This window comes from Helicoverpa armigera, chromosome 4 (genome assembly GCF_030705265.1).
Source record: "Helicoverpa armigera isolate CAAS_96S chromosome 4, ASM3070526v1, whole genome shotgun sequence".
NCBI lineage: Eukaryota > Metazoa > Arthropoda > Insecta > Lepidoptera > Noctuidae > Helicoverpa > Helicoverpa armigera.
Window position 1 is genome coordinate 6568876 of NC_087123.1, and position 25790 is coordinate 6594665.

Below are 25790 nucleotides of genomic sequence, written 5' to 3' on the forward strand. Positions count from 1 at the left end.
ATCAATCTCTCTTAGGTGTCAATTTTATACATTATTGAAATATAATTACGATGACGTAGGTTGTGACTGATAAATATCATTACATGTAAATAATTTAAAAATATACCATATTATTTTATAATTCATCGGAATTATTTACAGTGCTTATAAGTTGCTAAGTACCGGTTCACATTTTACAAAAGTAAAGAAAATAGACCAAATCCAACAAACAAATAAAATAACATGGTTTATTGTACCTACGTACTGTTCAGCAAAGTTTCTTTTAGTTATGTCTTAGTGCGAGTTTTGTGCGATCTTTACTATTTTATTTCCGTACAAAATAATTTGGATGCTGTTCGAGGTCTACGTAATTTTGCATTCAATTGATGAACAAAGGTATTGAAATTAACTGAGTGTATAATTAATTAAAAATTAAGAATTTAATTATTGTTAAGTGGTCCAACAGCAATGTGATACGACGTGAAAGATAAATAGATATACTATAATAAAAAATCTAACAAAATACTATAACTATAATATTCAATATAAGGAATGGCGAGAAGTCAACGAGATTTATATGTAACAATATCGTAGTCAACATGCTGGGCTGGACTCACTCAACAATACTTATCTTCCTTATTTAATATTTACATATTAGTTTCTACGAAAAAGTGTAGATTTTGAGATGTAATCGACGTATGTTGATTTCGACGTTTGAAAGCAATTTGGTTAAGATAATTATGAAGTTACTAAGAATGGTCGTATTGGGACAAAAACTATCAGCTACTAGTTTGTGACATTACAATTACAGTTTTCTCAAGAAATTCTGTTAATTTCATTGCGTGCCATGTGACCTTTGATACACATTATTAAGAACCCTGTATTTTTACTTTTTAATAATGTATAAATAGGTACTATGTAGAATTCATAAAGTATAATTAATCATACATTATATAAAAATCAGGGAAAATATAAATGTGTATAAGAGTGACTTTTTTAAAACAATTTTTAATTTACAACATGGAACAATAACCATAGCGATCAATAAGAATTCAACATAATAATCATAAGATTGTTTAAAAAATATCACAATTCTTTCAATAAGAAAGTTCACTAATCCACAATTAGGTACAAGTATTAATATAGTTGACGTCATAGAGATCTCAAAAGTTTTTACTTAATACATTTGAAGAATAATTTTAGAAATAGATGCCACTTGATCAAAGAATTGTAACCTTAAACAATCTTTCAGGTATTGGTACACAACGTCGAAATCAGCGAAATTTTAACATGATTTTAAACACGATTTAAGCCTTACAAATTGTTGGCTGTAGTACAAATTCTTTCGCCCTGTAAACAGTAGAAAATATACAGATAATAAATCTACTAAGGATTGCGTGTAAAAATCTTATTCGTATGAACAATAGAAATATACAAAACGCTATCGTTTGGTTTTACATCACGTATAAGCTGTGAATACACAATATTACACACGAACTGTTACTCAAGCCACGGTTACACAAGTTACACATCATGTAAACCAACACTTACTTACGTTTAATATTTGCCAAACATTACATTACATTTAATTATCTCAGCCTTTTCGAATAGGAGAATCATAATTACTTGGGAATATAAAATAGTAACTAGTAGACTCGGTGAATTAACATTACAATGTAGTACATGTCCATCGGCGCCCCGCGCGGGCGCGAGCGATGCCAGCGACCACTACTCTACGATGTGAAGCACCATTTGTTCTAGCGTAGGGATAATGTACACAATTTGACAATTTTAATCTAAATAACATTAGAATTACGTTGGTGCACATATTATGCGCTTACTTTCCGATTATTCATTAGGAACAACAATTTAAAAATACTATACGCTCATCTCTTTATTTTAACTTAAAAATAAACGTGCTTTTGGCACTTATCGCTAATCAGTTTTTTAATAACATGTTTCGGACCGATCTGAAATGATTTCACAAATAAGTATTCGCTCGGCACTCTGTTGCTGTTCAGATATTCTTTGGTGAAATTTAATTATAGTTACACTTTTATGTACGTGCTGTTATTTAACACTACTTAAAATTGAACAACAAATCATTACGGTTTATCTTCAATCACGAAAACATTCTATAGTGAAGATATTTTTATCTGGAAGTAGGTAAATACAGTAATCGCATAAAAAATTAAATAAGTCGATGTCTCAAAATCCTATTTACAATAGAATTCTAATTATACATAATTATAAAATTGAGCATTAGTATAAACAGAGGCTGCTGAAATCTTGGATGTAATATTTAAATTCTTAACCTAATATGATACACTTCCCGAAGGACTTAACACTACTCAAGTACTTAGTACTTATTAATATCGCATCGCATTTACAAGTCCTAATATTTCTTACAAAATGTACAACTTAAAGTTTATATCGTAATCTCATAGCCACTGCAAGGGACGAATCGCACGTCCAAATGTTTTTACGAAATACTTTCGATAGATCACAAGACTGGAATCACATGATGCGGCGGGGAAACACGCGTCCGGCGAGTGCGTGGTGCGCCAGCAGGGCTCAGGTGCACTCGATGATGAGCGGCTGGCTGGACTCGATGACGCTGGCGCGCGGCTCGGCGGCGGGCGCGGCGTAGTGCGCCTCGTGCTCGGGCAGCGCGCGGTACGCGTGCGGCGACAGCTGCCCGTGCGTCACCAGGTGCGGCGTGGTGGAGTGCGCCGGCCCTCCCAGCACCACCTCGCCGTGCGACATCGCGACACGCGCCCCACCGGCTCCCACCAGCCCTCCCTGTGATGGAGAGTGCACCTCGTATGCCTCGTGCCCCTCTCTTTCGTGGCAGTCTTTGTCGACGGTACCTGCAAAGTGCACGCGAAAATGAAATCGGCCGCGTTCAGCGAGAGCGCAAGTGAAAGTTGCGGTTCACCTACGAAGAGAAAGTGCAGCGCGCTGCAGTTGCTCTCGCGACTGTGATCGCGTTAATTCTCTTTCATTTGATTTTAAATTGGTATAATTTTGGAAATTTTGAAAACAATAAAAAAAACTGTGTTCGAAAAAGTTTCAAAGAAAATACATCAGTGACAAAAGTTAACTTACCAATGCATTCAGTGTTTGCTGCATTCGTGATTGCTAATACTTCTTCAATATTATTCGGCTTACAACTAGTAGTCTTCCAGTGGGTGCGTAATCCAGAAGCACTGATGTACTTCTTGTCGCATCCTTGGCAAACGTATGGCCTGTCATTCGTATGGAGCCGCTTGTGCAATTTTAAATGAACGAATTGTGTGAATTTCTGCATACACAAATCACATGCATATGGTTTTTGTCCTGAGTGCAGGCGTAAATGTGTTTTTAAATTCGATGTTGAAGAAAATCGTTTTTTGCAAATATCGCACTGGTGAGGTTTCTCCCCGGTATGTACTAAGTGATGTTTCTGTAGATGTGCAAGTTGCGTAAACGATTTACTACATACATTGCATTTGAACGGCCGCTCTCCAGAGTGCGTTCTCAAGTGCACCTTCAAATTAGAAAGCTGTCCGAACGTTTTGCAGCAGACATTGCACTCGTAGTGCATTTTCCCGTCCTTTTTCTTGAGCGGGTATGGTAAGCTCCTGTAGCCTCGTGAGGACTGTGAGCCCGGACTCATTGGTGCTCCCATAAGTCCGCATGAACCGTCGGGACTCACACTGCCGTGTTGAGGAACCAGTTGACTATTCACATTTGTGTTTTGAATCAAACTTAATTGTGAACAGTTTTTAAGTGTAATAACACTGGTCGAGGATGGATAGTGGTGGTTACTTTGAACATTCTGAGATCGCTCGTATTGATGAGATGACGTCACTGTTGGTGAGTAGTTACTGGGTGGTGAACCCAATTGAGTTATAATTGTGGAGTTCGGAGGAGAGTACAAGTTGTACGAATAGTTGGGGTAATGACTTTCATAACGTGTCTCCCGGATCTCCCTTATTTCTCTGATTTCCCTAATTTCTGTTGTATGTGGGATCGTATGCGGTGGTGATGATGAGTAAATGGAGGCTGCGCTTGGTGTGGGCAGCTGCTGTGGTAGTGGCAGTAGCGATGGCAGAGGAGTTAAATTAGAGCTGGAGTCTGGACTGCAGGCGTTGCCGTACCTTTGACTCTTCTTATACGAATAAGCCATTTCTGTCGGAGATGAAGGAGGTGGTGTTGCGTTTGGCTGACGCCGGTTGGGATCATTATTATTTGTATCCATTCTGTTGCCAGTTAATATTGTTTCCAGTATTCTTGTATCTGGTGGAGAATATCTCATAAAAGCTGGCTGCGGCGAAGGTGAAATAGCACCGTCTTCATAATATGGCTTGTTTAAAGGAACCACCGTGTTCTGAGATGATTCTAATACTATGACAGTCGATGTAGCGGGATCACGTCTTGGAGGCGATAAGTTTTGTGGAGTATTGGGAATTTCCTCAGCAATCACCAACTCCTTTTCACTTTCACAGTCCATATCTTTGTGATTTTGATACTGATATGCTCTGGGCATTTTTATTTTAACCTTTCTGTATTCATTTCGGTGCATATCTTGATCAATTTTTTGAACTATTACTGTCTCTTTGGGTTCATTAGTTTTATTGGAACAGTCAAGAACATAGTTTTCTACATCAGAATCACTTGAATCTTCAGGAGGTGTGAATTCATCGTGATAACCATTGCTATGGTATCCCTCATCTGATCGCACCGATCCGTCGTTAGGGGTCAGCTGATGTTCATAATGTGGTCCTCCACAATGAGTGAGTATTGGAGACTTACTTCCTAATTTATCTTGATTATTTTGTGCCATTGGTGATGGTCCACGCATGTCTCTCAGGTTTTGGCACTGGGCAGGTGATCTATTGCTTTGAATCCTAGGATTCTCGAGTTGGTGTATCACTACTTGAGATGTGCTCTCTTTATGTTGATGGATGATTAACGTAGGATTTTCTCTATGAATTTTAACCGGAGACGGCGAAGGCATTAGGCTGGTCGGTGATAATGATCTTTGTTCACTCACAATTGAGTTTTCTGTTTTGTTATGAATGATGTTAGTAGATATATCTGCCCGGAGTACCACCCTGTCATTTTTATTGATGCATCTGGCGTCTTCACGGAGTACTGTTGTTGAATTTTCATGAAAGGGTTTATCAGTCGCCTCACGCTTTCGCCGTCGGCTAGGGATCTCAGCTTCTAGCAATTCTTTCGTATTCGTCAACCCCAGGACGTACTTCATGTGATTGAAGGCAATTTCAGGGTGCACGGGTGCAGGCGGCAGGCCGTACGCCTTCTTTATTGTTTCTTCTTTGCCTACAAAAATAAATCAATATTAAATCAATTACTTGATGGCCTAGTTTCTTGAAGTGAAATTAGTTGCAAATGTATAAATACTTACAGATAGAGTAGGTGGCTCTCTCCGGATCGATATCGTAGCCCAGCCTGGTTGCAAAATCTTTACAATACCACACCATCAACTCTTCGTTTGGCATAATGTCCCTGCAAAGTAAAAACATTGGTTATTATCGCGTACTTTAAAAGTGGTTATAAGTGCAATTTGATAACAGCATTTCTGAAGTGTTACCTGATAGTGTAAAAGTATATGTGTTCCTGATGCTGACAGGCGACGAGGTTCATCACCGAGAGAGAATACGCTGATGCAACATATCGCATCCAGTTTGCTACACTCGTGTCGGACCCATCCAGGTAATAATAGTCACTGTCCTTGAATATCTGCAATTAATTAAAACAATATTTAGCTAAGGAATAATAAACACAATCATATTGATAACTAACTTAAAAACTTTCAAAACGATCAAAGATTTCCACTTAAGTTAACGATTTTCACTTTCCACGCTGCTTATAAGCATGACTTCAAATTAAAATATTGTTTCTTTTCCTGAACAAATTGTAACTCATTCTTGTAAAAGTAATTACTCGCTGTTTGTAATCATCGGCTATCAATACCACTTACGGCCTGAGAATTTTCTCATTATAATGCAATCATTTGTTTATTTGCTTATTATGAGTACGTTTGGAGTCGAAGTTATATAATTGCGCTAAACACATGTTATTCGTGCACGTGGCACGTGCAGGATATTTACAGAGCGCGTGCAACTGATAGCGACGCGCTTACATTATAGTAGTGTAGTGGGGAGTCAAGGACGAGATGCAATGTCACTCGAGAGGTAATGTAGGACGCGGAAGATAACGCGATTCAACAATGATTTATCTCCGAACAATACGGGAGGGTTCATCTACTGCCGTGAGCAGGGTATCAGCGACATGCATTGTGATGTGTTTATGACATTGCCTACTAGCAAATTTAATCAAATATTTGTACTAGCTAGCTTCAGCGTGACGTTAAACGATGTTCTATTTGTATCAGTTTCCGTATCTTACAAACTTTTGTTACTGATAAATACATTGGGGACCCTATCTGAAGTGTAAAGTTTTAGGTAAAATACATTCGTATGACCACCACCGGTATTGAATTTAAAGCCCAATCTCACCTTAATATTTCCATAAGTATGATGTCTCACAGTTTCCTGTACCTGGCCCAAAGAGAGAGTTCGGTTAATTGAAGAAGAAAATAATAGTGCATTGTAAACAGATACATTATAAAATACGCCAGAGTTTATTAGTCTAGTCGGCTTAGTTGAGGATCTAAGAGGTTGTGCTGTAGAATATACAGATTATACATCATACAAGCCTCAACCAAATTACAATGATAAAAGCAAAGCGGGTTGCGATACTGGTTCATATGATTTGATTATGACAGATATAAGTACTTATAGTAACACTTACCCTCCAGTAATATCTCCAGGAGACTTTGTCATTAGGTTTGTTGGGTGTCCGGGTGCCTTCGAAGGGCCCGAATCGTGTTCCCCGTGGTATTACTCCTATACTCCAAACACCTTCAGTCTGCAATTTATGTGGAACATTATAGTTTGATCCAGTCCATTTTGAACAGCTGACGAAATGATGGAGTGATAGATGAAAGGGAGAAAGGTTTGAAGATATGTCTTACCGGTGTATTTGGAGTGGATAATACTGCAGATGGTCTGAGGGCGAGGCTGCGCGGGAGCGTCCTCTCGGCGCGGTTGGCGGTGCCGCGCTCGCATGGCACGTCGGGCACGATGTACACGGTGAGCCTCTCGAACTCCTCCTCGCGCATGCGCGTCACATCGTATGCGCCCGCGCTCGACACGCCGCTCACCACGTCCGCGCCGCCGGGACTCCCGGTGCGGCCCACAACCGTTGTGCTTGGAACTTCTTCGCTAGTTGACTGTTGACAATACGGTCCATGTTAATTTTTATCTCTCACTTCACGACACTTTACTTTTTAAACATCATCATAATTATTTGTTCACCAATAATGTTAATGTTTACCGGAATAAAAGCTCAGAATAAACGTTATCTCTAGAGTGAAGATTTGGCACTATAATTCTGCAAATCAGTCATTTTCAGACCCCAAAAATATGCAAACAACGTCGTAACGAAATGCATTTTCCCTCTTTACAGCCGTGTGCATTTCCCGCCGCGTCGTCTAACTTTGAGTGTTATTTTCCTCTAGAAAGAGTTGAGTTTTCTAAGTGAGAGGCGAGAAGCAACGTTCGATAAAGGGGCGGCGCCACTACTGACCCAGTTTTGTGATAAGTGCGCACTTTCCACTGCGCACCGACACTTCCCCTTTGCCTATTTATATTTTCAACGAATTCAATTGAATACTTAGATATTTCATAGGAAAATCGGCCTGCACTGACATTCACATGCAACTGAATTAAGTAATAAGGTATGATGAAATTAACTTACCAGTCTCATTTTGATTTATTTCTGTTGGTCTCTTAATTTTGTATTCTCATAATTACTTTTTGCGTATTGAAGTAACTTGTACCTGGAACAATAAACAATAATTATAGAAAAACTATTATAAACAAAAAAGGTCCCTTTTTAGCGTATTTTCTATCAAATAAATTTAAAACTGCAGACGTAGTTGCATTGACATTAAACAATTTTCTATTCTAAAAAATTTCAACGGAATTCATTTATGAAATCCGTAAAACCTTGCTTTGTACAACTGGTAATGTTATGAACATCCATTACATAATAATGACAGTTGAGATATAAAAGTGTACATGAATTACGATGGCAACGGTAATGGAGATTAGTTTAAATATAGGTATATCAAAATGATCGCGTTTTGCTCTGTTGACGGTAGATGCATTGAATATTTGCCAAGTTGGCACTACTCACATGGAACACGGAACTCCGAATTGGTCATGAAATTGCAATTCTTTATAATTTTCACGAATTCGGTTCAAAATAAATATCAGCAGAATTTTCAGAATCCGGTCGGAAAATCCATGAAGAGAATCCCATTATAATTTCCAGAATTTGTAAAAGGTTTGTTTTTCGAATATTTACAATTCAGAATATCACTGAGTTAAAAATACAACAAGTTACGGAACAGCGTCATAAGTAAACAAACGGAACTCTACCGAAGTGTTTAAGTATGGGCAGTTTGGTAAAAGAATGCATTCCGAGTAGGTGCAGTGAGGCAACGTTGAAGTTCAACATTTCATTGCATAATTGCGGAAGCAAGGCTTGCGGCCAACGACTCTTCTCGATGAGAACGAAAATTTTGTTTTCCAAACCGGCCCCATTTGACATTCAAATTGTTGTGCAAGCGCCGATGCTGGCGCGACCACCGTATTGTAAACATTATGCGGCGCATTTGTAATGCTTTTATGTATGAGTTTTGTAACCAATGTGGTGCATCACTAAGTATTTGTTGTATGTATGTACGTTCCATTTTTGTACTTGTATGAATAACCGGTTATTAATGAATTAATTATAGATATCATAATACACATTTACATCCTATTTCATAACGAAGAACGATCTTCTACAAAGAAAACCTATGAAGAATACTTAGATATTATGAACGATTATGTAAAAATAATCTGAAAACTGAACTCACATCTGAAAATTGTAAATGTTACAGAATGAATTGGATAATGGTTGGTGTAAGCATATCTTGCGTAAGGGCTGATGTTTACACAGCACCGGTAGGGGGGAGAGGAGGGTGTGCACGTGACCGTGAGTGCAGGTTGCGCAATGCGTCCGCGCAATGTCACACATCGCACGCAACCCCGCCCGGCAACCACTACTTGGTACTTGTACCTCTCGTGATAACGCTCATACGACTATTACATTCGATTTTGTTCCATATAAAGCGTAAACATTGTGATATCATTAATAGTTTTCCACTCATTATAATTATGCAAGTTTCACGGAGAAAGTTGGTGATAATGTTTATGGGTTCATATTATTTAGATAAACTTATATTTTATGGATCCGACATTGTTATTCGTTTTAATTGGAGACGCACATACCTGCTCTAGTCAGACATACTATTTAGGCGTACAAAAAATAACAACGTTTTCACAATTTTTACAGAACATTTCAATAATGCAATAAATGTAATACATAATGTGAAAATGTTCCGTGCATTACGGCGCGGCGCATAGTGCACTATCGCATCGCACAGTAGCGCACGGCCGCAGCGCATCGGCGCGCGCGCACCAGGAAGCAACCTTGGCGTGCGCATGATGCGCTCGCTCTTGAACTTGCCCTTTACGCTAGCACGTTGCGACCACGCTAGGGCTACCACCTTCCTATTTAAGTTGCAGTTTTAAATTTCTACCATTTCTGCCTGTATGGTCAGAATTACTTTGGCAGTGTAATTGAGTGGTATTACCAACGTAATACTTTTGAGCATGAGTCATAAAATAGGTATGCTATAGGAAAATTACTAAAAACATAATAGAGCAACTTTAACTCTTGACTACTTGATTCTACGCACTAAAATACTTGTTAAATATCACTTGTTTAGAATTTCCTTGCATAAGAAAGTACTCTAAAACACGTTTTTGTTTTACAAGATTTTATAATAATAATCGTTTTTTTGCTATCACTTTTCATATAGTTTTTTCTCACTATTTTCTTAATTCGTGGTGATCTTTTAGATCATGATTTAGATTAATTAAAATTACGAAATTATTGACATTATTCATGAAACAAAGAATTCACTATTCAATTCAAATTAATTTCATATTTACAATAAGAGAATATCACGTTTCTTAATTCCTATTTCGTCATGTTTCTTAGGAGGTGGTTAGAGAGCTCCTTCATTAAATTATAAATCATTATTAAAATTGGTGTTTTTAAATAAATATGTATATTAACTTATGAAAAGTTAATTATTTTATGTGGAATAAAATTTATTGTAACATATTTTTGCGACCACAAGACCCTAGCTGCAACGGTCCATGTGAGCTGACGTTGTACTTTATTATTCAGTGATTATACGATATGATGAATCAATTGTTTTGATCTATTAGGACTCCACAAGGTTCCTTTATCGCTATTCTTATTTTCCAATCGAAGTTTGTTACGATAATAAGTACGCACAGCATTCTATGATCGCGGAAGTTGATCATTTAGTTGGACAATATTAATTCTTACAATGGTCGGATACTGAAATAATACAATTACGTAATGTATTTACATTGTAAATCATTTTCGATTTCTACGACAAACGTTTGTAATGTTCGAGCCAAGAGTGCAAGGTCGCGTATAGAAAAGTGTCAGTAATGAGAGTGATGATGTAAAATACCGCTGATGACTGCATACAGATGTTACATAGCCATGCGAGAGTGCAACGGGAACACCTAACCTTGCAGGCTAATAATACATTTAATACGTAGATATTTGCACTACAAATAGCGAGTACCTATCGGCTAGATAAAGATTATGTTATATAAACGCGGAATTGAATGCACTAAAAGGAAACCAATTAGTTTATTTTCTGTCGATTGTAAAACGTAATGTTTTACCCATATTTATCCCTACTACATTAACTTCCGCACTGCAATATACCGAATGACCCGTGGTTAATATTTCAGGAAATTGAGCCGTTAAAATCACTTGTGAAAAACTCGTTAAATGCTTCTAGATTTATAACTCGAATATGTTACCATTTTAAGTTATACAAACTTTTTTAAACTTTGAAACTGAATACTCCAGTTAATGCGGAAACAGTAGTGTAAGGAAAAATGCGAAAAAATTATCAATACTTACAATCATAAATATTCATCGTTCTGGAGATAGTGTTCATAATTTGCGCGCTTTTTGTTAGTATTTCCGCGAATAAACAAAGGGTAGTATCGTCTTTGGCGCATAAACAGTGAGCTGGTGGCGGCCTAGGCGGCGGGAGCGAGGTGCAGCGACTTGAGGTACTCGAGCAGGATGCGCAGCGCCAGCAGAGGGACGAGGGGCCGCAGCCGGCGCGCCGCTCTCATGTCGCGCGGGGGCTGGCGCGCGGCGCTCAGCGGCTGGCAAGCGCGGTCGCCGACACGTCTTGTCGCCGTGCTCGCCGGCGGAGCTCGCTGCGCATTATGCAACGCGAGCCGCCTGCTGCCGACCTGCCTCACGTCTAGCCGGCGAGCGCCGAGCACTAACCCGACAGCCGCGCCGCTATGCCCACCGACCTAGATGCACTTTTACGACGTCGAGAATGCAATCGACACACATATTCGCGTCTCGTTCCGATAAACGCATCGACGACGAAAGCGGCCTGTGACGGAGAATGCGGACGAATTTGACAGCAAATGCAGTGAGTACGTCACGTTCGCGCCTCCTATTCTCTTATTAGAGGAGAGCGGGACGGCACAGCGCATTGCGACCGCGGACTGCATTCAAGTTCATTACTTCCGTAGTGTGGCGACCGCGGCGCGCGCCGTGACCGTGCTCTCGATCCCACCAACACTAGTGACGATCATTGCGAGACCTGGACGCGCCGACAACAACTCCCATACTCTATGCCAATATCATACACCACACACATATTATTATTCAAACTAAAATATCATCGTATATATTTTTGTACAAATGAGAAAAACTTACATGTTGCATTAACATTGAGTATCACAGAACTTGTATTTAATAAATCACTGGCAAGTCTATTACATTATTTCTCGATAACAGAAACTAAATAACAGCGTGACTAAACCACAACAAAATAATTATAATAATTCACAATAGGATAATTCATAACCACAGCTCATAGAGCGCTAATTAATACAAGTTGAAAACAACGTGGTCGCGGGCGGGTGTCGTGAGAACGGCAGCGAAAGCCATGCAGGGCGGGCGGCGGCCTGCGCGCCTCCCCGGAACACGCTTTCACTCTCACGGGTCGTCGACACAGCCTGCACGCACCCTTACCTCCGATACTCGATTGCACCCTATACGTAACAAACTATCTCTGTACTATTTTAATCAAACAACTTCGTAACTTTTGAACTAGTTTTTGATACTTTTAGATTATGTGAATTTTTCGTAGTGTATTCGAGAATGAAGTTCGTGGTAGGGATGCTCATTCTCGGGCTGCACCAGCACGCCGCACCCTGCCACCTACCATTATCCAATATTGATTTCACTATTTACGGCCCGTAATCTATTAGCAGCTGCAAAGAGGAGCAGACGGCTCACTGCCGACACTTAAACAACGCTTATTCAATGAGTTTTATTAATCACGTACGCTTAGCTGCTGTACTTTGCTTTTCGATGAATATTTATTAGATCTATTACATGTAAATGTATCAGTTTTAGATTGATTGCAAAATAATTTCAAATATATTTTTTATTATGTATCAGGTTTATGGATACGTAGTAATATTTTCTAACAACCAGTAATTTTCAGACACCCTCTTTTTGTGTTTGCAGTTGCGCCCCTCCGAAAGGCTATATTTATGTGTAAATCGCACCCTTTCTACCCCGACCTAGGATAACGTCTGGCAATTTCCTATAATTCGTGATCTACCCCAAAACGTTTTTCAGGCTCAGTGGTTCAATGCACGTCTGCATCTAAACGCAATCGTCACAGCCTCTATCGATTTAGACGGAGTGTGTAATAAGAGTCGAAATATGGGTTTTAAGGGATAAGCGTAGGAACGTTGCTAAATTGTTTCGTTGAGTTCAATGGCAGTTAGAGTAATCATGAGGATAAATAGATCACATTTAGATATTACATATAATAAAGATATATTAGGTAGACCTAATTAATATGTCTCAGTAATATCTTCATTCTAAGAAACAGTTTCTTGATTAAGAGCAGCTAGACAATAATTAAAAAATAAATATAATCCTCTTTATTGATAAGAGATTTTTTTAAAATAAATGTGGTGTACGAATTATAATTTATTATTTGAAATATTTTGAATTTCTTAGAAGAGATGATCTTAGTTAACATTGTAAAATGTGTTATTGTGTATTATGTAATGTGATTGTAATAAAATATTAAAGTAATTCAATCTCATTTTCATACTTACACATTGATTTGTCACAACTTACATGTTGTAAAAGAAACCCATGAGACAAATCGTGCATTAAAAACGAAATTATCCGATTGTCGGTCAATTAGAGCGTGAAAAGCGAAGCGCATCAAAGAAAATGCAGTTTTCCAGCAGCGGCGGAGGCTTGAGCGGTATCAAAACACTGAATCTTCCGGGGTGAACGGCCGCAGCCGCCTCGTCCCAGTGCGCCCCGCCACCCGCCTCCGCCCGCGCCGCCGCCGCCGCGCGAATAAATCGCACGCTGCGCTCGTGTGCGCCGGGAAATGCGTTTTCTGTACGAGTATTGGGCACACGGTCGTTGACATCACATCACCAATTTTCTTTGGGCTTGTAATGCAAACTTAAACGGCTTTTATTATGTAATGATGTGTAAACTTTTTGGAGTTTGGATTGAATGGGTATTTGGATGTTTTCTTGTTTTCGTTCATGAATGATCACATTGCACATTACAAACTCTTTGCAAAATAAATAAGAATAATCAAAACACTTAATTCTTGTACCTACTTTAACTCGTATACGTCAACGATCAGTAAAATTCCGTAATCTTACTTATCAAATTGTTTAAGCTTCTAAGTATGATCGGCTTATAAAAGTTCTTTTTGCTTGATGGTCTGGGAACTAAGTGAAACTACGTGTTAAATAGATAAAAAGTTTAGTGTCGGTTACTGGGATATCATTTCAGGATTCTGAAATATAAGACGTTTCCTGAATAAGTTCTAAGCAACGATTCCTTACATCCTGAGTGGTTTAACTTTTCATGATTAGCTACATTAAGCTTTACATTCAATGTCCTATTCTCAGCATAACATACCAAACTACCACTTCTAAGCTCACCAACAAAACTTGTGTCCCATGGCTTTGCGTTTAAACTTTTGATGGTGAAACGCTATTGATCTTATTTAGTATAATGTATAGGGTTCGTGTATATCTGTGCAAGTGCTGGTGCCCGCAGTGCAAACTCGATTTCCCCCTTCTTGGGGTAGGCTTCAATACTCATTCATGCGTTTTTCCCGCTCTGGCTGGGAGCGGGCGCATCGCGCGCTCCCGCTCGCCTCGCTTCCGCGTTCATACCGCTACATACGCGCATGCACTAGACCTAGCCCAATGCAGCGAATTTTGCGTAGGGTCGTTGTCCTTTCCTACATCTCTATCAGCATAGCTACTGTGTAACTAAATGTCCCGATAAGTCTGGCAAAATTTCTATTCCCCCGACACCCGCTGCTGCCTCCCTTCTCTTTTGAAGTTTTTACGATTTGTGAGTGATTTTCACTTTTAGCACAAAGTGTGCAATTTCCTTTGTCGGCACATTTGTGCGATTGTTCAATAAATAATGAAGGTCGTTGAGATAGGGAAGGTATTCGAGAAACAACGAACGGCGTGTTTTATGGCCAATTACGTCAGTAATATAATAGGACGCACTAAAAAGTGCCATTTGCACAAATTGCATTTCTTGCTTTTAGCAAATTGAATAGTGTGCGTTTTTTAAGAAAACACGAAATGGCAACAACAATGCATCTGTGCCATTAAAAAATGCAAGTCTAGGAAGGACGAGAAACAGTTTGAAGACAATCGTTTGCAATAAAACGATGTTTTTTATTTGGGTACATTATTGCCTTTGACGGGTGGATATTCCAAGGCTAGTTATGGGGCATGTTTACCCACAATAATAATTGCTTCCATCCTAATTACATTACTTTATGGTTAGTATAAATAATAAAAATGTAGAATGTTTACCGTTTTTTTTTATATTTTTTCATTGCACCTGAGCGTATTGCTGTTAACAATTCGCAGAATGGTTTGGTACCTAGATGAATTGGTGGATGAGGTGTTGAAGTACTAGACTAGAATGTGGCTAGGGTCAAAAGCCGCGCAGTATGTCAGCGTTAAGTATTCCGTGAGCCCGAGCTCGGGCCGGCTAACGGGACTGCTCGACCGTCTACTCAGGCCTTTACTTTCATCGATCGAACAAACCGCATCGACGGTTTACTTTCCTTTGTTAGTTTTGGTTCCGCACACCATCAAATCTACATGCTTCATTTTGTGTCTAGTTTAATATTATGTAGTTTATACAAGCTATAGAATAGAAATAAAACAGACAACAAAAAGAAAAAAAATGGGCAAGTGGGCATTTAAAACGGGAATTTTAATAGGAACAAGTTATAAAGAGATTATCCATGGTGACTACCTCCAAAAAAAAAAAACGAAAGGAACGTCAAGTGTATGGTTAAATCGCAGGTAGACCCCGCATCCGGAAAAAAATATGATGGGACCGCAGAGCCTTTGTATAGGGTGGTACCGTTAGATCTGTGTGAGACGACTATCAAAAGAATATGAAATATGATCATCTATTTATTATTGCACCGTGGAAAGTGCACCTGCAAGTGAGCAAAATAATTTGCTCAAATATTAAGCATGTCCTGTTAGACCACAGCTACCAATAAAGTTTACGACTGGGTACAGTGATTCATAGATTGTGAATCAACACGCATAGGAATATACCGCTAAGCAAAAACAATGTGCTGATCAACAGGACTCGGATTACAGAACTGCATATGTATGCACTTGTGTTATCCTAGTTTCTCAGAATGTAGAGGTAAATGTATAAAGTGCTTGCTTCGATGTGGGAAAAGCTTGTGTGGGTCATAAATAAGTAGGTAATTGATATGAGAAAGAAAATATAAGCAATGCTTTGGAGATATTTATCTTAAAACATAAATGGTAAGAGCTAAGTAAAGGAATAATTTATTGTCATGAAGGCAAGCGATGGATATGCAATCTGTTACTCTTGCATTCTTAACGATACCTTGTTGATAAGACTTGGAGCTCTCTCTGATACAATGTTGGCCGTCTATCCATACATACATATACATACATACACTGGTACGTACATACATATACAGATGCAATCATTCACAGTATAAAGTTAAACAGACGCCTTTATTCATGCAGCACCTATTCCATCCCACTACCGTTAGGTCGTGTCGATAAAAAATAAAAATAGGAGGGTGAAATCAGAGCCCTGCGGGACGCGCCATCGCCCGCAGGTTTAATATCGACGAGGTGTAAAGGGAAATGTACTCATGATGAAAATCGACTTCTTCAATTCCGATTTATTTTATGCTGACTTATTGATTTCGAAAAGATATTCGTAACTACTATTATTATGTTTTATATTTAGAGGTATTGCACATATTAATTATTTGATACGTTTTTATTACGTTACATAAATATTGTCATGTGAAACAATGCCTTGTAAAACTGATTAAATAATGACGATACTTGCAAAACTGTTCAGTAGGTACATCAGTATGGAGCAGCTAATACTAGATACTTTCCAGTTGGTTCGGAAAATTCTTGTCTTTTGGTTCTCTAGGGAAATTAAGTGTAAGTTCAATTGTCGATACACATTTGCGGTATCGATATACTTAATGCAAAACTTGTTTGCTCTAGTGTAGCTACTATTCGAATGTTCAAAATTGTTCGTTGTTACAGTATAAAAATAATACGATGGATATAAAATTCCCTTTGAAGTTTCCTTGTAACAATAGCGGCCGGTGACTAATAATAGATGAACAATGATGGTGGTACTATGTAAGTCTATTTGTTACAAATTATGGTGCGGTAACCGTTGCTTTGCTGGCACCGGAAGGCTGCTGGCATACATATTATAGCTACTCATATGCATGTGGGACACTCTGTCATCGATATTTTTATAAACACGTGCTACTGCACTTCCTGCAACTTTACTTTCATAACTTATATAGAATAATAAATAGTTTATTACGTTAAGCGGCTGCAACACTTGCATTGCTGCAGAGTTTAAACAAATGCAAGTCTGCTTTGCATGTACATTTGTAAGTTGATGTCTCTTTTTCTCAGTAGTTAAGTTGTTCGTTTCTATTGGCTTACTTTGATGCTAGGAATAAGTGAATCATTGTTTTCAGGCGTTTAAAAGCGCATTTAAGTTAAGTGTCTGCTTATCGAACTTGCAATCTGATTTAATTCTACGGATTGCTAATCTGCAACTATGTAATCGTGAGTTAACACAATTTTTCATGCAATCGGTAATAAACAGTAATTGCTAAAGTTATCAGATCAGAAAAAAATATACATTGTGTGTACGGAATCAGATTGAACCTAGCATAATAAAAACAAACAAATCGCTATTGAAAGTTAAGGTCACATGTTGAAGGGACGAGTCAGTCGAGCGAGAAAAAGGTTATTACTTATTACATAATGGGTGCGTGTGCGCCTGGGGCACGATACGGAGGTACCGTTGTTCGAACAGGTTCCACGCATTACACTCCCTCCCCTCCCTCCCCCCCGCTCCCGCGCCCGCTGCACTCCCGCCTGACACGCGCGTGTGTTGCACTCAACATTTACTTTCTACCCATCAAGGACCTTCCTGCCGCAGCCATGTCAACACCAACTAAATCGAAATGATGGCAGTGACCTCGCCACTTCCACTTCTCTGATGTTTTTTCTGTTCAGAGCTGACGCATCGCAATCTAATAATTTTGAATGTTATTCCTGTGGGATGCAATGGAGAACTGGTCCTAATTGAACTCAGTTATAGATTTATATTTACGTAGGTTAGTATTGTAATGAAATGAAACTCTCTTCACGTGAGATGCTAATTAAAAATGAAAATAAAATGCATTTTGAAGTAAATGAGTCCTGCTTGTAACAGAACAGGTATTCAAAAGAATAAACCTTGATTATACAATCATTTTAGGGGAGAACAGCCGTAGTAGGTCTTGGAAAATATGTCATCACGTCACAGTTTTTTTTGTGTCTATTTTGTTTATGTATGTCGGCTTCAATATAGAGCGAAATAAATATTAACGTATATCTACTTGCGTCAAGCATTTTCAGTCTACATCTTAACTGTATATATTTTTTTTATTTCTCAAAATGAAATTAAACTTTATGTTGTAGGTCGTAGATACAAAAATCGCATGAGCGAAAGCGTCGAGAAGTGGGGCTGAGTCGCGAGCGCGCGGTTCAATGACCGAGTTTTCACGGGTTTGACAGCCTTCTGTTATATCATCGGTCGTTGTCATTGTCATTGCCGAAACCGCGGCGGCGCGCGCGCATGCGAATACATAACTTCTGCGCTTGCGATTAAGACACACTTTTGCTTGTCACCTTAGCTGCTTAAATTATTATTTTTTAGCTTCCATCTACATAAGTGTGCGTGCTTCATGTAATACGCAAATACTTATTTATGTACATGGCGGGTTAATTTGCTCTTTCATTCAATACATATGCTTAAAATAAAAGGTGTTCGATGCAATCTTGTTTTGAAGGTCACGAGAGATGAACTTGGATGTGACATAACTTGGTGGTTGTTTTAATGCTTTTGTAATAACGTTTTTTGATGAGTCAGTGCTTATTTTGAGACAGAAAATCTGCGTAAAGTTCTTTATTTTCATAAAATACGCTTTTGCTTGTGACTTTATCTCCCTTAATAACCCTAATTCAAAAATTACCATTTCCTTCAAGAAAATTTGTTCCGACCAAAATCATGAAAGAGTTCTTTGTTTCAATCATTTAAGCTTGCAATGAATGACAAAGACGTATAAAACGCAATACTTTACAGACCTAAATATACATAATTTCCTTACACACCTAAAAATAAATAACAAAAGAACGATCAATGCAGTCATAAATAAAAGAGTCTGCATTACATAAACGTTGCAGGGATTACGTAATTTGGCGTAGGCAGACCACGTGACGGAATCGCCTTGAATTTGAACCTGACAAGTTCAAGGCTCTGTTTTTGCTAACATCGAGGCAACAACAATACGTGTGCATGTGTGCGTGTAGCCTCGCATGTTATGATTTCTGTAATTGCCGCCCAAAAAACTTGGACTCCTTGAATATTGATGTGTTTGAAAATCTTTGTTGTGTAATGGTTATGGGATCAAGGTCTTGGAGATATACCTATATTAATATTAATTGAAATAGGTTAGTCTGTTTATAGTTTGTTTGTGTGTGTTGTCTTTATTTATTTTAGTGTATTAATTATTTTCCCTCCAATTTTGTTAGTTGCGTTATTGATATTAATTGTAAATTGCTAGTAAGCCAGTAAATCAAGTTTTATTGTTATAGTTTAAATTAATAAGTGACATCAATTAATTAATAAGTGACATCATTTTTTATATGTTCAGCTCAGTGTTAGTGTCGAGTGGTCAAAAATAGTTATTTTGAAAATGTGTTATATATTATATTTTGGTCTGATATCATTGAAATTATTATAGTGTTAGTTATGAATACTCCAATGTTTAGTAATTTATTTCTTATCTACTAAAACACGTAAAACCTCCATTACCCTGTAAGCGTTAATTATTTGTAAGCAGTAACGAAGACGCGCGTTGATGTCTTTTGATTGCGCGAAGAAATTCGTAAGTTGCTTGATTATAAAAGTAATGATTACAAAACTTAAAACTATGTTATTACTTAACTTATATATTAAATATGTGTGTACTAACCATTAGGCTTACAGTCCTGAAGCGATGTAGAGATAGAAGAAAATCCAAATTGAAAAATCCTAATGGGAAATGTTTGTTTATGTTTTCACTAACACTTAAAAATTAATCCACACCTCACAGAAAACCGTCACTTAAAAATAAAGAAAATTATAAAAATAAGTCTTATCTTGAGATCTATGTTGCTTTCAGTCTAGTTAAATGCAAAACGTCACTGAGTATCGTAATATTAGAGGGTCATGTTGGAGCGTACTGCGACGCGGCGTGGCGCACCGACACCTCCGGATAACTGATAAAATATAGCTCGGTTCATGGTCGGAGACGTCCTTCCTGCGCGACTACCCGTGTACAGCGTCCGCCCGCCGGTACCTGCGCCCGCGCAACTCTTCCGCACTCACCGCGGGTGAATGAACTGCTGCGCCAGAGCGAGACGGCACCACCGCCCCCCGCCTCCCCCCGCGCGCCTCGCACACCCCCGCACGTCCAATGCCATGGTCGAAGCTGACAGTGAATCTTACTCCTGTATCGACAAGATAATCTAGTACAAGTGGCAATTTTTTTTTGCCTAATTCACACTTTGATTTCGCTGAAACTGAAATCGGTTCAGAGCGCTCAAAACATGGCGATTGAGAGCTGATAATTGAATTCTGTTCTCGCAGCAATGAGATATTGGATATACTGCGGTTTCATTTGCGATTAACTGTTGCACGATATAAGATGATCACGACACGACAGAAAACACTGAAAAGGTGTAATGCAATAAGCACACACAAGTCAATTTTTATTTTCTGATTAGCAACTCTTTTAGCTTTTCAAGCTCTTACGTCAGAGTTGAAAGAGTGTCTTATAAAGAAGACAAAAATTATAAAACCTTCATAGTCGCAGCTTTTTATATTTTCAGTTTAAATTGATATAGCGTACGATAAGATTTAAAATTGAGAGCATCACAAATATTGTGTCATAATGAATCTGCATACATATTTTTGAGGGTGTCACTTACACACCCCATCATCTGACGCCCATCCGCTGCCGTGAATTTGACTTGTTACCGATCAAGACTGACTTCTATATTGATAGGTAGATTTGAGAGAACTCTGGCATCTTCTTGCGTGATTAAAACTGCAAATGATTTGATAAGAAGATAAATCCTAAAAAGTTTGCTCTAATTTTTCAATCATAAATAAAAGAAACGAAAAAATAAGGGACTGAAGTGTTTTTCTGGACCAATTCTGTGATTTTCACTGACTGAATAAAAGTGTTTAAAATTCCTTCAGCCTGCATTTTCCGAGGGTAGAGGTAAAACACTTGTGTAATCTATTCTAAAGTTTTTTGTTTTAGTATTTTGCATGGAATCTGTAGCATCTGTTATATGACATCATAATGTCGTTGGGCTGTATGATTTTAAATAAGGTGTCTTCCACTTTTATTGCTTTAGGAAATATAAATTAATTTAATGGTGCGGAATTATAATTAGCACGTGAAATAGAAGTCTATATCCATCTTATTTGATTTGCTAATGAATTTATTATGAATAAAAATAAAAATGAAAAAATAAAATAAATGACTACCTACATAATAATTATACACTCCAGAATATTTTATAATTATCAATTCAACAAATGTTGAGGAATGTGATCTATTAAACATCTATGGTTCACTGGGTCCAAAAACCATAACTCCATCCGATTTCCTTTACAAATTCATCAGAAACCAATACCATAGAGCCGTATCACTACACAGTATAAAACAAAGTCGCCATTTCTGTTCCTATATCCCTAGTCCCCTATGTTTATTTGTAAGCTTAAATCTTCAAAACTATGCAACCGATTCATGCGGTTTATTTAATAGGTAGAGTGATTGAAGAGGAAGGTTAGATGTAAAATAACGTCCATTACATTTTGGGGAAATACTGATACGCCGTGTGAAGCCGGGGTGGGTCGCTAGTGTTACATAATACAATTAACATCGCAAGTACGAGTATGTTCACAACAAGCGACTCAAGGCGGAGGTAGTCGAGCTGTAAAGAGCAATGCTCTGTACGCGGATTCTCTACTTCCAAACAATTTCACACTTTTTTCGCAAGAGTACATCGTTTTTGGTTTCTTCGCTACACTGTTGAGTCATAGAAATAGGATGGTTAAGTTTATTTTGATCCTATCTATCTGAGGGCACGGCAGTGCCCCAGCCAAGACTCGAGCAAAGCGGGCACGGCCGTACCATCTTTTCTCGAAGCGTTTCGCGGCTATTTCAGCCCCCTGTAACTTCCATGTGAACAAAGCTATGAGTTTAGGTTTTCGATGACCAAAAGTAAGTATTAGAACAAGCTCAGTCTCAAAATTATAAGACATTTGAATAAATAGTTTACGAGTTATGAGCGATCAAAGTTACACCATTTTGTCACTGACTCACTCACTGACCGATCATCAAAAGTCTAAGGTACTTCTAGCAAACTTAGAACCATCAAATTTGGCACCAAGATAGGTTACTAGCTACATATAAAGGGAAAATTATAAAAACCTTAAAACTTAATAAAAAAATAGGAAACAAATTTATATTTGCGGTTTTTCAAGAACATTGTGTATGAATTTTGACTGCATTGATAACTTTGTTATTTATTTATGTACAATACAAAATGTTACTATTTGTTTTATTGTTACGTAGTGTGGTATATTGTTATTATGTATTAAATATACATACATATGAATAAAAAAGCTAGGTTAAAATGAAATGAACAATGATAAAATCTTTCATATTAATGCAGTGCGATACATACTGCATGCTCGCTCGATAGATGGCGTTGTCCTGGTCTAAATCGCGCTATGGTTTCGTTACATAGCTTAGTACAAGTAGTACTTAAAAAAAAAACAAATAATTACATGTGATAGCGCCATCCACCTCTGAAATAAATCTCTTTTGTTCTAAAAGATATTTGATTCAAAAAGTCAATTTCGAAAATTATTAGTTTATTTTAAAACTAGCTTCTGCCCGCGACTTCGTACGCGGATCCTGTCCCTTATGGCAGCGACTACGGGGTCAGCAAAATCAAAGATCTGAATTGTCTGATATTGAATTTTAAGGGCTCGTTGACTTGAAAACAACGGAATACGCATAGCCATTAGAAACGTTCCATATATTTAATTTTTGTACTTCAACGGCAAAAGCACAGCAGACTAAACAAAACGCTGAAACTGAACCGCAATAGACGTGACCGTAGGGATAAAAGTAGTGATTCTAATTAGTCCTCATTTAAGTTGTGTGTGGCAAAAATATTACACGTATTATTACGTAAAAAACATTAAATGTTACTGAGATGACATAGTCGTGATGACTTAGTGGAAGTCGTGGTGGTTTAGTGGGTAGAGAACCAATCTCTCAAGTATGAGCGTGCGTTTTTGATTCCAGGTCTGGCAAGTACCTGCCAATGCAACTTTTCTAAGTTCGTGTGTACATTCTACGTATATTTTGGATACCAATGACCGTTATTTGGAGGGGATGTATTGTAGGTTTCGGCTGTCTTGGCAGTCGTTATGGGTAGTCAGAAGCCAGTAAGTCTGACCAGTTTTACGAAGGGATGTTGGGTTGAGATGTTAACTGGGTTGTGGAGGTCAGATAGGCAGTCGCTCTTTGTAAAACACTGGTACTCAGTTGCATCGTGACTGGAAGTCGACCGTAACATAATTGGGACAAAGGCTCTTGAGATAATAACGACAATAATAATGAGATATAAGCACCGCAGGACATCTGCGGCTGATGACGGAGAGTAGCGACCCCGGGCATATATACTGAGTTCTCCAGGGAGAGTATACCTACTGTCCCCCATCTCCGGCCGGTCGGAGTGAACCATGACGGGGGTATGTCTCACGCCTCTGGCTTGGCTTGGCCGTCCAGAGTGGAAAGTCGCTAAAGCAGGGTTAGTAGCCCTGCTTGGAGGATAGGTGCCTCGTGGTAAGTGACCCACAGGGAGCGCGTAATCCGCGTTTAAAATCCACCGAGGTATCCTCACACTTCAGTCGCTCATGTCCCTATTGCCCTCTTGTTGCTATTCAGTGACTGATTCCCGGGGGCCCAGTAAGTGAGCTGGCGAGTCTCCACCTGCCATTTTTACATACGTATCTAATACATTGTCATCGACAGGTGCCATAGTTCCCGTGGTTTCCCCATTCCTAGTCCATTAGCATCCCATCACAATAGCCCAAGTAGTATTCATCCACAGTTAGCAATGGTATAGCACAGAACCGGGGATTGTCTTTTTTTTAACGACGTCCTCCGGGGATTGTCCTTGCGTTCATTTCTATAGTGTATAAAGGGATAATCGTCGGTTCTGTGTCACCATTTCATTAAAGTTGTCTCAAAAAGGCTTCAGCGTATTGGCTTCGGCGTTCACGTTTGCCTCCCGAAAATTCGGAACTCTGTAGTCCCGAGGTCTGGAAGAGACATACGAAATAATAATGAGAAATATATAACGCAACAAATTCGGAGAGTGGGGGCTCGTGACGCCACGTCTAGGTATGTAAAATTTGTACTATGCAGTGACTTAACACAAAATTCAAGCGTGTTATATCTTCGTTATTATTTGTTTGTGAGAAGGAGAAAAGAAAAAATACGTGTCCATTATTTTAGGGTTATCTAAAAGACGGGCTAATTTTTTGATTCACCATACCTATTTCATAACATTCATTTCTATACATTTCAAGTGAAGTATTGCTCTTGAAGTTCCACATCAGGTGTTCCAGATCTTCGATATTTATACGTCAACAGAGAGTGCTTATCAGATTGAACTACTTTTGCTAAAACGTCATATCTTTATATGCTATAGTCTAGCTGGGCTCCTGGGATTCCACATCAGGTGTTTTACATCTTCAATTTTTATAAGTCAACAGAGAGTGCTTATCAGATTGAACAATTTTTGCTGAAACGTCATACCTCTATATGCTATAGTCTAGCTGGGGCCCTGGAGTTCCACATCAGGTGTTTTAGATCTTCAATTTGTATAAGTCAATAGAAAGTGCTCATCAAATTGAACAACTTTTGCTAAAACGTCATACCTGTATATGGTACAGAGAAGCTGGGCTCTTGGGGTTCCACATCAGGTGTTCCAGATCTTAAAATTTATGATCTCAACTGAAAATGCTCATCACATGAAACAATTTTTGCCATGGCACCATTTTTGTATCTCTTATAGTTGTGTTGGTCTGTTGGTGTTCTGCATCAGGTCTTCAAGTTTTGAAGATAAATTATAGCCTATATGTTGACCAGGCTTAATAATGATATAACAAAGAAAAAATCATTTAAATCCGTTCAGTAGTTCGGAAGATTAGCGTGTACAAACAAACAGACATACAGACATACAGACATACAGACAAACAGACAGAATTTTTTTTTTGGATTTGTGCACCATTACTGTTTCTAAACCCCACCCAATAATTATTTTTTAAATATATTCAATGTACAGACAAAGTTTTTTTACAGATTTATTATATGTATAGAAAATGTTTACGTGCTACTTTAGGTGTACATATTTAGTTAGTTGCATGTAAGTTAATTTAATTTGTTATATACTATAGAAGAAAGAGATACTTAGAGAAGAAAGAGACCTACAAAAAATAAATTAGATCCCATCAAAAACATTAAATGTAAAAAAAGCCAATCCTCTACGCAGTTCCTCCACCGTAAAAAGTTTTGAGATCGCATAGAAGCCAAGTCCTGTTCAACTTTAATTGTAAGAATAAATCAAAATTTTGTGACTATATCAATTAAATAGTTTTGTTCATATTACAATAATATTGTCTTGGCCATGAGCACAAGTTAAAAGTCGCTCCTTGTAATAATGTGTAAATACCATTGAATTGATAAATTCTATATGGACATGATTTTACGATTGGACTGA

At 38.3% G+C, this 25790-nt stretch overlaps 1 protein-coding gene across 3 annotated transcripts; it reads right to left on the reverse strand.

Annotated features, from left to right (window-relative positions):
* Positions 1–266: 266 nt before the first annotated feature.
* Positions 267–20274, reverse strand: LOC110384087 (PR domain zinc finger protein 1). 3 transcript variants are annotated; one of them, XM_049846967.2, is made up of 9 exons: positions 19907–20274; positions 7810–7891; positions 7025–7282; positions 6802–6918; positions 6507–6548; positions 5579–5727; positions 5393–5493; positions 3088–5307; positions 267–2849 (listed from the first exon to the last, which is right to left on the reverse strand). In XM_049846967.2, exons 2-9 carry the CDS (start codon positions 7816–7818, stop codon positions 2554–2556), a joined length of 3192 nt encoding a protein of 1063 aa, XP_049702924.2. In that variant the 5' UTR covers positions 7819–7891; positions 19907–20274; the 3' UTR covers positions 267–2553. The 3 variants fall into 3 exon arrangements, with proteins under 3 accessions (XP_049702924.2, XP_021200854.2, XP_021200856.2); XM_021345179.3 differs by lacking the exon at positions 19907–20274 and adding an exon at positions 11140–11891; XM_021345181.3 differs by lacking the exons at positions 6507–6548; positions 19907–20274 and adding an exon at positions 11140–11891.
* Between the last annotated feature and the right edge of the window lie 5516 nt (positions 20275–25790).

Excerpts from the sequence above, each read along its gene's own strand:
- LOC110384087 (XM_049846967.2), bottom strand. Across the intron at positions 5,728-6,506 it reads ATACTTATGGAAATATTAAG|ATATTCAAGGACAGTGACTA; the intron begins GTGAGATTGGGC and ends AATTAATTGCAG. Across the intron at positions 2,850-3,087 it reads AGCAAACACTGAATGCATTG|GTACCGTCGACAAAGACTGC; the intron begins GTAAGTTAACTT and ends TGCACTTTGCAG.